Genomic DNA, 15,588 nt, shown 5'->3' on the forward strand with positions numbered 1-15,588 from the left:
AACACTTTTGCAGGTAGCACCGCTACCGTTTTGGAAGCAAAGAGGTAAAGTCTAGGCGTCTCACAATTATTACATAATCGTTTAATCACAATTATTTGACATAATTGCAATTATGTCGTTTTAATCGTCATGTTGAAAAATGTTCATATATTTTCAAACATTTTCAAAAATAGTGGAAATAGCAGATCTACAAGCTCACAACGCATCGCATTGTGAGCTTGTAAATCGGATATTTCCACTATCAATGTTTGATTTTTAAGTATAAAAAAAGCCTACAAGCAAAACAGAAATATAACTGTCAACGTCAAACACACGATTAAATCGTTAATCGCAAATATTTGAGTGACAATGAATTGTCATGTCAAATGTCCTAATCGTGACAGCCCTAATAAAGTCTAAACATGACGGTGTCCCTCGCTACCAGCCACGGGGCATGCTGTTGGCCCGTGGAGTGTAAACCAATATTTAGGGGTGTTTTATCCAAAGAACTCCATCCTCTCAGAGTGCTTACTGTACTAGGGATGTGACGATATGAACATTTCATATCACGATTATTGAGACAAAAGAAATTGCGATTTACGATATTATCGCGATAATCAAAATCCAACATCCTGGGGCGGAACACTTGCCAAAAAAGATTTACAAGCTCACAACGCGCCGCGTTGTGAGCTTGTAGATCGTCTATTTTTTGGCAAAGACATTTGATAGAGAGTGAAAAAAGACTGTATCAAGTATGTACTGTATATTATAATTACCTTTTACCAATTATAGAGGGTTCGGGTACACATTATAGTGTATTATTGTTGTATGCTTTAACTATTGAAAAACAGCAGATATACAAGCTCACTGCGGGCTTGTAGATCTGCTATTTTTTTGAAAAATTGTGAAAATTTGAATTTTGACCCGATTCTAAATGTCTTTTGAATCCTTCTAAGATTTTTTGAAAAACCTATGTTTCTATGTCAGCAATCTGGCCAGCCATCGTCAAAGAAAAGGTCCTTTTCATTTAACTGGAGCTCAGTTAGTCTTCTTGAGAGACTACTATGGCAGTGGTTCTCAAACCTTTTCATGTGAAGGACCCCCAAAATGATATTTATTTGGCCACGGACCACCATCTCAAAATATTTAGTTCCAGGGACCAGCCAGAAGCAAAATTTGAGCTACAAATGTCCGCTTAAAAAAATACAAATATTCAAAGATTTGCACACATTTTCAGGACTTCTCAACAGCAGATATACAAGCTCGCAGCGCGGCACTGTTTGTATATCTGCTATTTTTCAATAGCTAAAGTATAAAATCCACCTTGGGCCCTTGTAACGCAGTCCCACTTTCCCCCCCTTGAGACGCACCATGAGTGCATGCGACGGCCAGTTGTGCGTCGGGCACCAAAATGCAGGGTTCCCACGGTCATGATATTCCTGGAAACTGTTTTCCATGCCTGGAAAATGTTTGGAATGAATCCATTTTTGGGGGGGAAATGTTTTGGCTATTGATTGTGTTCATAATTATAAAACATGTCCCATAACATTATGTGAAACACACAGTTAAAATGCAGTGCAGAGCTGCATGAGTGCAGCCTAATGTTTACTGGATGTCGATCACGTGCCAAAATAATACCTAGATCAACATGTTGCACCATGATTCGTCGTTAGCTTGTAGATATGTTGTTTTTTTGCCACGTGACGCCTTCACTCGAGTCTTAGAGCATTGATGGCACACTGGTTTTAAAGCTAGGGTAAGTGATTGAATTTAATTCAAATAATAACAAAATAGGTCGATGTTCTGATTATTATTATTATTATCATTATTTCTTGATTTTTTCTTGTGACCCATAAGAGTCGGTGCGCCACCCAAACACCCAAACAAACAGTGCCTTCTTGCGTGACGTCCATGTGCTTTGCGGCAGGCACGTGCACACATAGACGTCAAAGGGGGCTTGAGCCCCTGCCCTTTTTATCAGGCTGTAAAAAAGTGCCCTCTCCAGACCGTGAATGCAGTTTTTACTATGGTGAAAGAAATGCAAATGCCCCTCTTTCCATGCCATACCTGAAGGCTAGCATTCAAGAGAATTGCCTTGTCCAAACTCTCCTGAACTTGAATGCAGCATCTCATGTTGAAAGAATTGCCCTCTGTGCTAAAGCTTTCAATAATTCTAGGCCTAAAGTTTAAGAAATGTCAGCCCCTGCCTGTCTAATATTCTCTGCACGTCCCTGCTTCGCGGCCCATGCACTCTCTCTCTCTCTCTCTCTCTCTCTCTCTCTCTCTCTCTCTCTCCCCCCCCCCCCCCCCCCCCCCCCCCCCACACACACAGCTGTCCATGCTCTTCACGGAGGAGTGCGACAAGGTGCGTGACCTGATGCACGTGCACTCGTTCAGCTACGACTTCCACCTGCGCGTGGTGCACCAGTACCTGGTGGGCTGCCACATGACGCTGAGGCAGGGCTACCAGCTCACCGGCTTCCTGGAGGACTTCATCGCCCACCACCCTGACATCCCCAAGTTTGGACGCAACCACGTCTACCAAGGTACTAGTCAACCACGTCTACCAAGGTACTAGTCAACCACGTCTATCAAGGTACTAGTCAACCACGTCTATCAAGGTACTAGTCAACCACGTCTATCAAGGTACTAGTCAACCACGTCTATCAAGGTACTAGTCAACCACGTCTATCAAGGTACTAGTCAACCACGTCTACCAAGGTACTAGTCAACCATGTCTACCAAGGTACTAGTCAACCACGTCTACCAAGGTACTAGTCAACCACGTCTACCAAGGTACTAGTCAACCACGTCTACCAAGGTACTAGTCAACCACGTCTATCAAGGTACTAGTCAACCACGTCTACCAAGGTACTAGTCAACCACGTCTACCAAGGTACTAGTCAACCACGTCTACCAAGGTACTAGTCAACCACGTCTACAAGGTACTAGTCAACCACGTCTACCAAGGTACTAGTCAACCACGTCTATCAAGGTACTAGTCAACCACATCTACCAAGGTACTAGTCAACCACGTCTACCAAGGTACTAGTCAACCACGTCTACCAAGGTACTAATCAACCACGTCTACCAAGGTACTAGTCAACCACGTCCAGCAAGGTACTAGTCAACCACGTCTACCAAGGTACTAGTCAACCACGTCTACCAAGGTACTAGTCAACCACGTCTACCAAGGTACTAGTCAACCACGTCTACCAAGGTACTAGTCAACCACGTCTACCAAGGTACTAGTCAACCACGTCTACCAAGGTACTAATCAACCACGTCTACCAAGGTACTAGTCAACCACGTCTATCAAGGTACTAGTCAACCACGTCTACCAAGGTACTAGTCAACCACGTCTATCAAGGTACTAGTCAACCACATCTACCAAGGTACTAGTCAACCACGTCTACCAAGGTACTAGTCAACCACGTCTACCAAGGTACTAATCAACCACGTCTACCAAGGTACTAGTCAACCACGTCTACCAAGGTACTAGTCAACCACGTCTACCAAGGTACTAATCAACCACGTCTAACAAGGTACTAGTCAACCACGTCTACCAAGGTACTAGTCAACCACGTCTACCAAGGTACTAGTCAACCACGTCTACCAAGGTACTAATCAACCACGTCTACCAAGGTACTAGTCAACCACGTCTACCAAGGTACTAGTCAACCACGTCTACAAGGTACTAGTCAACCACGTCTACCAAGGTACTAGTCAACCACGTCTATCAAGGTACTAGTCAACCACGTCCATCAAGGTACTAGTCAACCACGTCTACCAAGGTACTAGTCAACCACGTCTATCAAGGTACTAGTCAACCACGTCTACAAGGTACTAATCAACCACGTCTACCAAGGTACTAGTCAACCACGTCCATCAAGGTACTAGTCAACCACGTCTACCAAGGTACTAGTCAACCACATCTACCAAGGTACTAGTCAACCACATCTACCAAGGTACTAGTCAACCACGTCTACAAGGTACTAGTCAACCACATCTACCAAGGTACTAGTCAACCACGTCTATCAAGGTACTAGTCAACCACGTCTACAAGGTACTAGTCAACCACGTCTACCAAGGTACTAGTCAACCACGTCTACAAGGTACTAGTCAACCACGTCTACCAAGGTACTAGTCAACCACGTCTATCAAGGTACTAGTCAACCACGTCTACAAGGTACTAGTCAACCACGTCTACCAAGGTACTAGTCAACCACGTCTATCAAGGTACTAGTCAACCACGTCTACCAAGGTACTAGTCAACCACGTCTACCAAGGTACTAATCAACCACGTCTACCAAGGTACTAGTCAACCACATCTACCAAGGTACTAGTCAACCACGTCTACCAAGGTACTAGTCAACCACGTCTACCAAGGTACTAATCAACCACGTCTACCAAGGTACTAGTCAACCACGTCTACCAAGGTACTAGTCAACCACGTCTATCAAGGTACTAGTCAACCACGTCTACCAAGGTACTAGTCAACCACGTCTACCAAGGTACTAGTCAACCACGTCTACCAAGGTACTAGTCAACCACGTCTAGCAAGGTACTAGTCAACCACGTCTACAAGGTACTAATCAACCACGTCTACCAAGGTACTAGTCAACCACGTCTACCAAGGTACTAGTGAACCACGTCTACCAAGGTACTAGTCAACCACGTCTACAAGGTACTAATCAACCACGTCTACCAAGGTACTAATCAACCACGTCTACCAAGGTACTAGTCAACCACGTCTACCAAGGTACTAGTCAACCACGTCTACCAAGGTACTAGTCAACCACGTCTACCAAGGTACTAGTCAACCACGTCTACCAAGGTACTAGTCAACCACGTCTAGCAAGGTACTAGTCAACCACGTCTACAAGGTACTAATCAACCACGTCTACCAAGGTACTAGTCAACCACGTCTACCAAGGTACTAGTGAACCACGTCTACCAAGGTACTAGTCAACCACGTCTACAAGGTACTAATCAACCACGTCTACCAAGGTACTAATCAACCACGTCTACCAAGGTACTAGTCAACCACGTCTACCAAGGTACTAGTCAACCACGTCTACCAAGGTACTAGTCAACCACGTCTACCAAGGTACTAGTCAACCACGTCTACCAAGGTACTAGTCAACCACGTCTACCAAGGTACTAGTGAACCACGTCTACAAGGTACGGTCGGGCAGGGGCGTCGCACCAAATCCTGGGCCCTGGGTACGAGGATTCACAGCGGGCCCCCCCGTGAATGTTCTTCATAGTTGGGAGAGGGATTTGGACTGGAAACACATTATCGCATGTTACCTTGTGCTTTAACTGGTGAAAAATAGCAGATATACAAGCTCGCAGAGCGGCAGCCTGTAGATCTGCTATTTTTGAAAAATCTTGAAAATGTGTGCAAGTCTTTGAATATTTTTGACCCGATTCTATAAGTGTCTTCTAAATCCTTCTATGTTTTTTTTTTATTTTATTTTTTTAAAACCCTATGTTTCTGTCAGTGGTGCTCTAACTTTTTCATGTGAAGGACCCCCAAAATGATATGTATTTGGCCACGGACCCACATCTCAAAATATTTCGTTCCAGGGACCCCCCAGAAGCAAAATTTGAGTTACAAACGTTCGCTTCAAAAATGCATATATTCAAAGATTTGCACACATTTTCACGACTTTTCAAAAAATAGCAGATCTACAAGCTCGCAGCACAGAACTCGGTGCCGCACTGTGAGCTTGTATATCTGCTTTTCAATAATTAATAAGCATTAAATAAATGGGTTAAGACCATTAAGACCTGGAATTATTGTGACCGTAGGTCGCAGATTAGTATGTGAACGGTCACTGCTTGGCCTATGTGGCATCTCTGTCTGTCACGCCTGACACTGTGGTTCTATGGGTTTGTCGCTCTGACATCATGCTCTGATCATCACTGTGATGTCAGGGGAACCACTCTAACAGAATGGGTTTTCCGCTCTGACATCACGCTCTGGCTTCACTGTGATGTCACACTAACACAATCCCTTTTATGCCCATATATGGAGTTCCCTGATGTCATCAATATTAAGCCCATATCTGACATGACGTCATATGGGAATGCCCATATATGGAGGCCACATACCACACTAACAGAATCCATGTATGGCCAAGACCAATCTGGCAAGCCATCGTCAAAGAAAGGGGAGCGCCCACTCAGGCTGTACCTCTTCCTGACTCTGTCTCGAGAGAATGGGCCAAGACAGCCCATATCTGTGTGGGTGGTTCTACAGACAGGGATCTCCATGTATGGGCATAAAAGGGTATGCCGCAACGCGTTGTGAGCTTGGAGGTCTGATATTTTCCGATATTTTCACCAAAAAGGCCCTTTTAGAAATGTCAGCCCCTGCCTCTCTAATATTCTCTGCACGTCCCTGGCTGGCAGGGAGCTTCTCGGTGTCCACGGGGATGATCACGGCCCACCAGCTGTACAACTACATCACGGACCACGCAGGCACATACAACATGAAGCCCATCCGCATGTCCAAGGCAGCCGCCTCCACCGACGCCAAGAAGGGAGCGCAGGGCAGCGCAGACCTCCACGAGTACGCCCTGGTAGCCCTGTGGAACAGGTAGTGTTCACACACACACACACACACACACACACACACACACACACACACACACACACACACACACACACACACACTAGGGCATTCACCGAATATTCGAATATCAAAGTCACTATTCGACGTTGTTCACCGAAGTCGAATATTCGCTTATTTTTCTTTTTTTATTGTTGTCTCTTTAAAAAATATGTAGTTTATAAAGCTTGGCTAGATAGGAAGTCATAAGAATGAGTCGTCAATGCCCCTGGTGGATGAATTTGTTAATGCTCTATACCAGGGGTTCTCAAACCTTTTTAGGCCGTGACCCCCAAAATAAAAATATTTGAACTGGGGACCCCCACCCTGACAAGCACTTTAGTCCAGTAAATATAAGGCAGAGGTTGGACAAAATTGTATTAGGCCTATTTAGTTTTTCAACTGATTCTGTCAGGAAATTAGGTCTACTAGCCAGGATAAAAATCTACCATGATCTGCTCACTGCAAATACCCACAGTGGCCAAATCAAGTTGGGCTCCCATCGACTTTCTATACAGGAGGAAAATACCCAGAAAAAAATCTGCTTTAAGTAGTGTTTTGCACAAAAAACATTCATTGGCCCCAGAGGTGATCACTCATCACTTTTCATCACTAAACCATTATTTTCTGGGGCCATTTTTAGCCCAAGGAATGTTTTTTTTTTTGTGCAAAACAAATGCTTGCAATGGATTCAGCATCATGACAAACCCCTAGTTAGACCCCTCACATCCTACTTAAAGCAGATTTTTTTTTTCTGGGTATTTTCCTCCTGTATAGAAAGTCGATCCCAACTTGATTTGGCCACTGTGAGTATTTTGCAGTGAGCAGATCAGGGTAGATTTTTTACATTTTTTTATCCTGGCTAGTAGACCTAATGTCCTGTCAGAATCAGTTGAAAAACTAAATAATACAATTTTGTCCAACCTGAGTATATTTCTTTCCCTTGATTTACTAGACTACTTGGAATTGTAGGTATTACATTTAATGTGACACAGATAAATATTGTGAAAATAGCCGATCGCGAGGCGTTGTGAGCATGTAGATCGGCTATTTTCACAATTTCACTCTGAAAGCTCATCGGAGCTGGCCGGGTGTATGGAGAACCGGAACGATTGGAGACTCCGATGGAAGCTCGTCTGAGGACGACCGAGAGAGACTTTTGCTTACTTAATATTTGCTAGTTTGACCAGTCCTGTCGAATATTCGACAATTCGAATACTTTGAGGTTGAATAATTCGAATACTAAAAATCACTATTCGTGAATGCCCTAACACACACACACACACACACACACACACACACACACACACACACACACACACACACACTGTTCTGTGGGTCGGCATGCAGAAAGAGAGGCGGCACGTCTATAATTTGAGCTTGTAGATTAAATGCTTTTGACAGAGCTTGTGCGTGTGTGAGAGAGCGGGAGACCCCGTCTCCATCTGGTGCTGCTGGAGCTGCTTGCTCACTGGACCTCCAGTCATTCAGCGTGCAGCTGAAGGAGACCTCCCAAACCAAAATAATTTCTGGTCGAGGAGCCCTCCCGAACCGAAATAAACTCGGCAACTTATTTAGCGTCTGAATCGACCCTAACAAGTAAGCAGCAGAAAGTGGCCACAGAGAAATGTGTTGTCCCGCTCCCAAAAAAGGCATATCCGGTTCTACGTTTTCTCTGTTACTTAAGTACTGTACTTTAGTACAATTTTGAGGTATTTGTACTACTTACTTGAGTTCTTCTAAGTTCCAATACTTTTACTTCCACTCCACTACATCTCGGATGCAAATATTGTTCTACTCCACTACATGTATTTGAAAACTTTAGTTACTAGTTACTTTGCACATAGAAATTATAATATTATAAAACATAAATAAAACTCTTTAACCCTATTTTATACCTAGGCTTTTTTGAAAATAGCCGATCTACAAGCTCACAACGCGTTGCGATATGCGATGCGTTGTGAGCTTGTAGATCTGCTATTTTCAAACATTTTGTACTTTTGGCACTTTAACACAATTAGTGCTGCAGGGTATGAAGGGTTAACTTTTCTTTGACGCCACGCAGATCTGCCCATTAGCACACGCTCTTATTGTGAAAGGCCTGCCTGGAATGTGTGTACACACACGGACTGTTGAATGACATCAACGATTACGTCATCTAGTCACATGACATGTGTCATGTGACAGTGTGTCATGGCGGCCGCAAGGCTTGCCTTGCTATTGTTGTTTGGAGCTGTGCTTTGGGTTTAAAAGTCTTATTTGGAGTAAATGAAGTCTCTTTATGGGCCTCTCCATTGACTTAACATGGAGGAGCTTCACTTCGCGTGCACGCCCAACGTGCGTTTTAAACAAATCGCGGACATTACCGATGCGGCCACGACCGGAGCTACATACTGGAAGTATTAATACATTTACTGTAAATACAGTAAGATTGACGGTGAGCGCTGTCAATGGCGTCGTGTAGTAACCGGTTTTAATGACGGTGAGGATCGTCAAGGGCAGCAGAACAGTTAAGTGCTGATACTTTTGTACTTTTCTTTTTTCTTTTTTTTTTTGTACATTTTGAATTCCAGACTTTTACATGTTAGTACTTTTTCCACCTCTGCATGTGTGTGAATGTTGTTGCCTGGTCTTCCTCAGCTCTGGCTCCTACAAGGACCTGGAAGGACTGCGTCACCACGACGACTTTGACGTGTCGCTGCTGGTCTGTCACAACGCCGCTCCGTTTGAGGAGCAGTCAGAAGGAGAACGCCATCTGCTCAGGTGACTGCATGCACTGTACATACTAGGGCATTCACGAATAGTGATTTTTAGTATTCAAATGATTCTACATCAAAGTATTCGAATAGTCGAATATTCGACAGGACTGGCCAAACTGTCGAATAGAGCATCGCAGTTTAAGCCCCACACGCCCTCACTCGGGTGTCGGAAGCGTTTTCCCCATCCATTTCATCCATAGACATTTCATAAAGTATTTATTTAAACGTCTTTTAAGCCTCTGACAAAGCCACCCCGGCTGGTGAGGAATCATGACAATAAACACAATTTTTTTGCATGCAACAATTAATTAGAAAGCTGAAAAAAAGACAAGGTCCTAGTCTTTTTTTCATAAATAGCAGATCTACAAGCTCACAGCGGGGCACTCGGCGCTGCGCTGTGAGCTTGTAGATCTGCTATTTTTTTTTAAATAGTTAAAGCATATAATAATGCAATAATGTGTAACCGTTCTGAATGGGAAGCAAATATTTGATTTACAAACGTTCACTTTCAAAAATGAGATATTCAAAGCTGATTTGCACAAATTTCCCAGGATTTTTCAAAAAATAGCAGATCTACATTGCGAGCTTGTATATCTGCTATTTTTCAATAGTTAGAGCATTCAATAACACTCCCTTCCTCCGCTGCGTCCAGGCTCCGCTACTACGTGATCATGACCAGTCAGAGGGAGCTGTTCCCGCGGCTGACGGCCGACATGCGGCGCTTCAAGAAGCTCCCCCAGATCCACCGCGAGCCCGGCGGCGCCGGAGGAGGAGGCGCCGAGGCGGGCAGGGTCCCCCCGGAGGGGCGGGGGGGGTCCCTGGAGCCGAGCGGCGGCGGCGGGGGTCCCCAACACCACGACCCCGAGCAGGACCTGTGGGAGGAGCCGCCGCTGTCGCCGGTGGCCACCTCGCCGGCGCCGAGCGACGGCAACGAGTTCTACCCGCTGGTGATGGGCCGGGGCGCCGAGGCCCAGGGGGGGCTGCTGTACCCCTCCCCGCTGTTCCCCCTGCTCAGCAACGAGGTAAAACCTCTGCCAGCACCGCAGAGTGCGTTGACCCTGCGATACCCATTAGGGATGGTATCGTTCACCTTTGAATCGATACGATACCTTTTTCCATACCTGGGATTCCATATGATACCCTTTTCGATACTTTTTATTTAAGTTTAATTTCAACACGGAAAGAGTGGTGACTCGCTGCTGCGGTAGAGCAGAGGTGATGATGATCACACAGTGTGGCGGAGCGGAGAGTATAGACGTTGGATAATCATCATAATAATAAACATTATAGGCTATTGTCAGCTATTTTCCACAGTAACGAGTGTAGCCTACTAAAGCAGTCAATACACTCTCAGTAGCCCAACTGTTACAGATGCGACTGGCCAGGGGTGTGTTCCAGAGTATCGAAACAAGGTATCGTTCGTTTTTACGTGAACCGATACTCGATAGTATCGACGTCATGCGATCGATACCATTAAAAGTATCGCAGGCGATACCAATCCCTACTGCCCATTGGTCCGAAGGTTCATTAGTCTGAAGGTTCATTAGTCCGAATTTAGTTAGGGTTACTGAGGTTAAGGTTAGGGTTAGGGTTAGGCATAGTATTCTTAACAAATTCAGACTAATGAACCTTCGGACCAATGCCATGGCACTGTGGTTTTCAACCCTTTTCATATCGACGTCCATTGTTGCTTGTGCCAGCAGAGTGCGCAAGTACCGCGTTTGGCGACGTATCTGTCGTGTATCTGTTTGTACGCAGACCGATGTTTATGGCTCACGACTGGAGTGAAAAAACTATTTTCGTTTCCAACATTATATTGTAAGCATCAGGCATTCGAGGCATGAGCTACACAGCCAAACGTTTGGGTAGCGCCGACCAATTGTTTTGCCAAAATGGAAATTGGACGGTTTGACCACTAGGCTGCAAATAAAAGTTAGTTTTAAATATAAATCCATCTGTCTTAGCTGCGCTGGTTATTATGTTGTTAAATTACAGTAAAATAACTACAAAATGCAAAATTTAACAAAATGGTCACTTTAACAAGATATTATAATTATAATCTCCCCATCTTGACAGAATGGTATATTCCCAGGTTCCGCAGGTCAGCTGCACAGGTGCAATGCATTATTGTTAATTGTGGCACGTTTACTAACATGCCAAGTTTAGCTGCACTTGAACAACCGTTCCAGGCTGCCATATCCAGCCCAAGAAACCGTAGAAACTTGTGTAAAGAAACTGACAAAACTTTTTCAGACATTGTGAAAATAGCTGATCTACATGCTCACAACGTCACAATAGAACCGTGTTATACAAAATGTAATGCCTCTTTTCCATGAGGACTTCCATCTTTGCCATACCCTAGCTTTTGCTGAACTGCCGCCACTGGGCTGCTTCAATGCTCTACCGTGGTTCTGGGGGCTTGGAAGGGGCTCTGGGCATTCCACTAACCCCAGTGTGGGTCTTTCCCAGGTGGCGTCGGCCCAGAGGCAGATCCAGAGCAGCGTGGAGCAGGCCATGGGTCACTGCCGCAGGGACAACCTGTGGAGGAGGCTGTTCCACGGGGAGCACCTGGACAAGCTGAAGCTCAGCAAGCTCACCTTCCAGGAGCTGGAGGAGCTGCTGGAGGCTGTACAGAGCCGCTCCGTCGGGGAGATAGACCCCCAGCTGGTAGGTGGTCCACATGGGGAGATAGACCCCCCAGCTGGTAGGTGGTCCACATGGGGAGATAGACCCCCCAGCTGGTAGGTGGTCCACATGGGGAGATAGACCCCCCAGCTGGTAGGTGGTCCACATGGGGAGATAGACCCCCCAGCTGGTAGGTGGTCCACATGGGGAGATAGACCCCCCAGCTGGTAGGTGGTCCACATGGGGAGATAGACCCCCAGCTGGTAGGTGGTCCACATGGGGAGATAGACCCCCCAGCTGGTAGGTGGTCCACATGGGGAGATAGACCCCCAGCTGGTAGGTGGTCCACATGGGGAGATTGACCCCCAGCTGGTAGGTGGTCCACATGGGGAGATAGACCCCCCAGCTGGTAGGTGGTCCACATGGGGAGATTGACCCCCAGCTGGTAGGTCATACATAGCCTCACAACTCCCAGACTCTCCCAGGGAGAGTCTGGGAGTTGTCCATAGACAACGCATTACGCAATGACGTAATTACTCACTTTGACAGGTCCAGTCAGTAGTCATCAGCGCATCAAAATATCGTCGGCAGAACAGCAAATATGTATTTTCCAGACAGAAATTCCAAAGGTGCAAACTGTTGTTAGTTTTTAAGTTATGAGATGCCGTTGATTTCAGATAAAACTTCACTTAACTCATTTAATGCCACCCTTTCACCACTAGAGGGTGCCCAGAGTGCCATAGACAATCCCATAGAGATATGCTGGTATATGCAGAAGCCCTGCAGCCATGACTTGCCTGAACACTTTCCTTTGTGCATGTACAGGAAGAGGATGAAGTTAGCTTGAAGTTAGCTATTGGCTACCAAGCATTTTAAAAGCCTTATTTTCGTCAACTTAGCCATGATTAAACCTTGCACACCTCATGCATGGGAAAAAAACAGAGAAGAATGAGCTCTAAAAAATCCAATGCAATCCTGGATTGCATTGGAGTGGATTTGTGCAGTTTGTTCACAGCTTTCAAACAAAAAAATCCGATTGGAAATCCGTTCAGGCATTCTTGAGATAATAGCCATTATGTTTTACATGTTATGTAAACAAACATGGCCGCCCTGTATGTTAGATGGGGTTGTATGGGGGTGGAACATGCAAAATCGCGATTGAAATCATGTTCACTAGATTTGATGGGGTCCAAAAAAAAAAATTCAAAAAAATTGTTTTTAATTTTTTTTTTTTTTTTTTAATCACGAGATATCTCGTGATTGGCACTATGGGATGCGATGATATATCCCGAGATATCTCGTGATTGGCACTATTAATGCAACTTTTGCTTTGCGATTTGTGAACTTGCGTCGGACATGGGGTCCGCCATGTTTGTTTACAAAATGCGAGAGCTGTAGCATCCGCTCGACCAATCAGTAGCGCTGTGAGGCGGGTCGCTCCAAATGCAGCCATTTGATTGGAAATTAGAACAGATTCAGATTCAGATTTCTTTATTAACCATTGTGTAATACACTGTGGCGTACACAACACATAGGAATTTGCTTTGGCATACTACATTTTTGCATTCAAAAGTTTTCACATATAACATAAAAACAAAAAACAGACAAACACCAAACAACACCGACAGAACGCAACACGTAGTCACCACAGCAGCCATGGGCGGCGCTATCGATCCCGTAACGTAAGTTCTCATAAGGAGGACCACCAGACCGAGAAAGGAAGCACATTGGTGATGACAGGCCTAGATTACACTTCATTGAACTGTAGTGGTATTCATGTGCCTCCCGGAGGCGCTGTTGACTATGGGGCTTTGGGAGATTATAGAATGTCATGTCACAGAAGAAGACAAATCAGAGTTTAGAGTGAAAAATAAAGTTTGACTGTGTTTGTACGTTATCTTGAGTTGTAATAATAACAGAACAACAATACACAACCAAAGCAAAAAAGGGGAGAAAACGGCAGTTTATCCAGCGTGGACACAATATGCCTCTGAATGAGGAAGTGAAACTTGGTGACATGGCGGCCGCGTTGCATCATGGGATATGGAGTTTCTTAGCTCACCAGTGGCTGGTAAGAGAGCAGAGCAGAGCAGTGGCTGGTAAGAGAGCAGGTAAACACCTGGTTACACGGTAACCAACTAACCCGACCACAGTCGGGTTAACTCAGATGATGATGCATTTTGCATCATATGATGCAGCATGATGACTCATATGATGCAAAATGCATCATCATTCATGCTGAAATACTAAAATAACTCAAAACACAGATTGAACACAAAAAATTACTTGTGTTGATCGTGTCCCAAACAACAATAAAATAAGATCTGGTTGTCCCAGAGGTGAACTGGCCCTTTAAATGTAAAGTTATGACTTTGCTTGTAACTTCTTGTAACTTGTAACTTGAGCCAAAAATGAACCAAAAAGTATCTCAGTTACTCGACGAGTTACATAAATATGAATGTAACTCAGTTACCAGCAAGTTACATCAAAATGTAACTTTAACTTCCCCAACACTGTACTAATACTAATAAAGCTGTCATTTTGGTCCCCAGGACTGTTTCCTGACCATGAGTCCCAGCTGGTATCAGAGTCTGATCAAGGTTCTCCTGACGCGCTTCCCTCAGAGCTGCAGACACTTTGATGAGAACTCCATCCAGTATCTGGTCAGAAACATTACCATCACCTTTTAACCCATTTAGGCCTAGAATGCTTTAACCAGTGAAAAGTAGCAGATATACAAGCTCACAGCGAGCTTGTAGATCTGCTATTTTTGAAAAAAGTTGTGAAAATGTGTGCAAATCTTTGAATATACGGTATGTATTTTTTATAAGCAAACATTTGTAACTCAAATTTTGCTTCTGGGGGGTCCATGGAACTAAATATTTTGAAATGCTGGTCCGTGGCCAAATACATATCATTTTGGGGGTCCTTCACATGAAAAGGTTTGAGAACCACTGACATAGTAGTCTCTCAAGAAGACTAACTGAGCTCCAGTTAAGTGAAAAGGACCTTTTCTTTGACGATGGCTGGCCAGATTGCTGACATAGAAACACAGGTTTTTCAAAAAATGGACGGATTCAAAAGACTCGGGTCAAAATTATATTTTTCACGATTTTTCAAAAATAGCAGATCTACAAGCTCGCAGTGCGGCACTCGGTGCCGCGCTGTGAACTCATAAATACTGCAAGTAGTTGATAGCATTGCATTAACCCAGTGGTTCTCAACCTGTGGGTTGGGACCCCAGGACGGGGCCCCCTGAATTATTTTGGGGGGTCCCCAGATGATTAGCTTAATGTGCAACATTGTTTTCTCACTCAACAGTAAACAAACCAACATAAAGTTTAAGTGTATAGAGTATATAGGCACATTTCTGAAGTGTCAATTTAAGGACTTTTTAATACCTCTAAAATGACAAATTAAACATTGGCCAAATTGTCAAATGGCAGAAATTGTGAAAATGGCTTATCTACATGCTCTTTTCACAATAGAACCTTGTTATACAAAATGTAATGCCTCAACTGGTAGTGCTCGTAAGGGGGAGGGGTCCCCAGTTAAAATGTGATTATTTTGGGGGTTGTGGTCTGAAAAGGTTGAGTGCATAAACCC

General features: G+C 44.5%; 1 protein-coding gene across 1 annotated transcript in view; it reads left to right on the plus strand.

Moving 5' to 3' along the window:
• szt2 (SZT2 subunit of KICSTOR complex) overlaps positions 1-15,588 on the plus strand; it is a 181,862-nt gene that overhangs the window by 159,756 nt on the left and 6,518 nt on the right. Inside the window, 6 exon segments of the mRNA XM_080734234.1 lie at positions 2,312-2,525; positions 6,400-6,586; positions 9,239-9,361; positions 10,010-10,379; positions 11,827-12,024; positions 14,535-14,645. Of these exon segments, the coding sequence (XP_080590360.1) occupies positions 2,312-2,525; positions 6,400-6,586; positions 9,239-9,361; positions 10,010-10,379; positions 11,827-12,024; positions 14,535-14,645 (1,203 nt within the window).

Source organism: Nannobrachium achirus (genome assembly GCF_963921795.1).
Source record: "Nannobrachium achirus genome assembly, chromosome: 1".
Taxonomy (NCBI): domain Eukaryota; kingdom Metazoa; phylum Chordata; class Actinopteri; order Myctophiformes; family Myctophidae; genus Nannobrachium; species Nannobrachium achirus.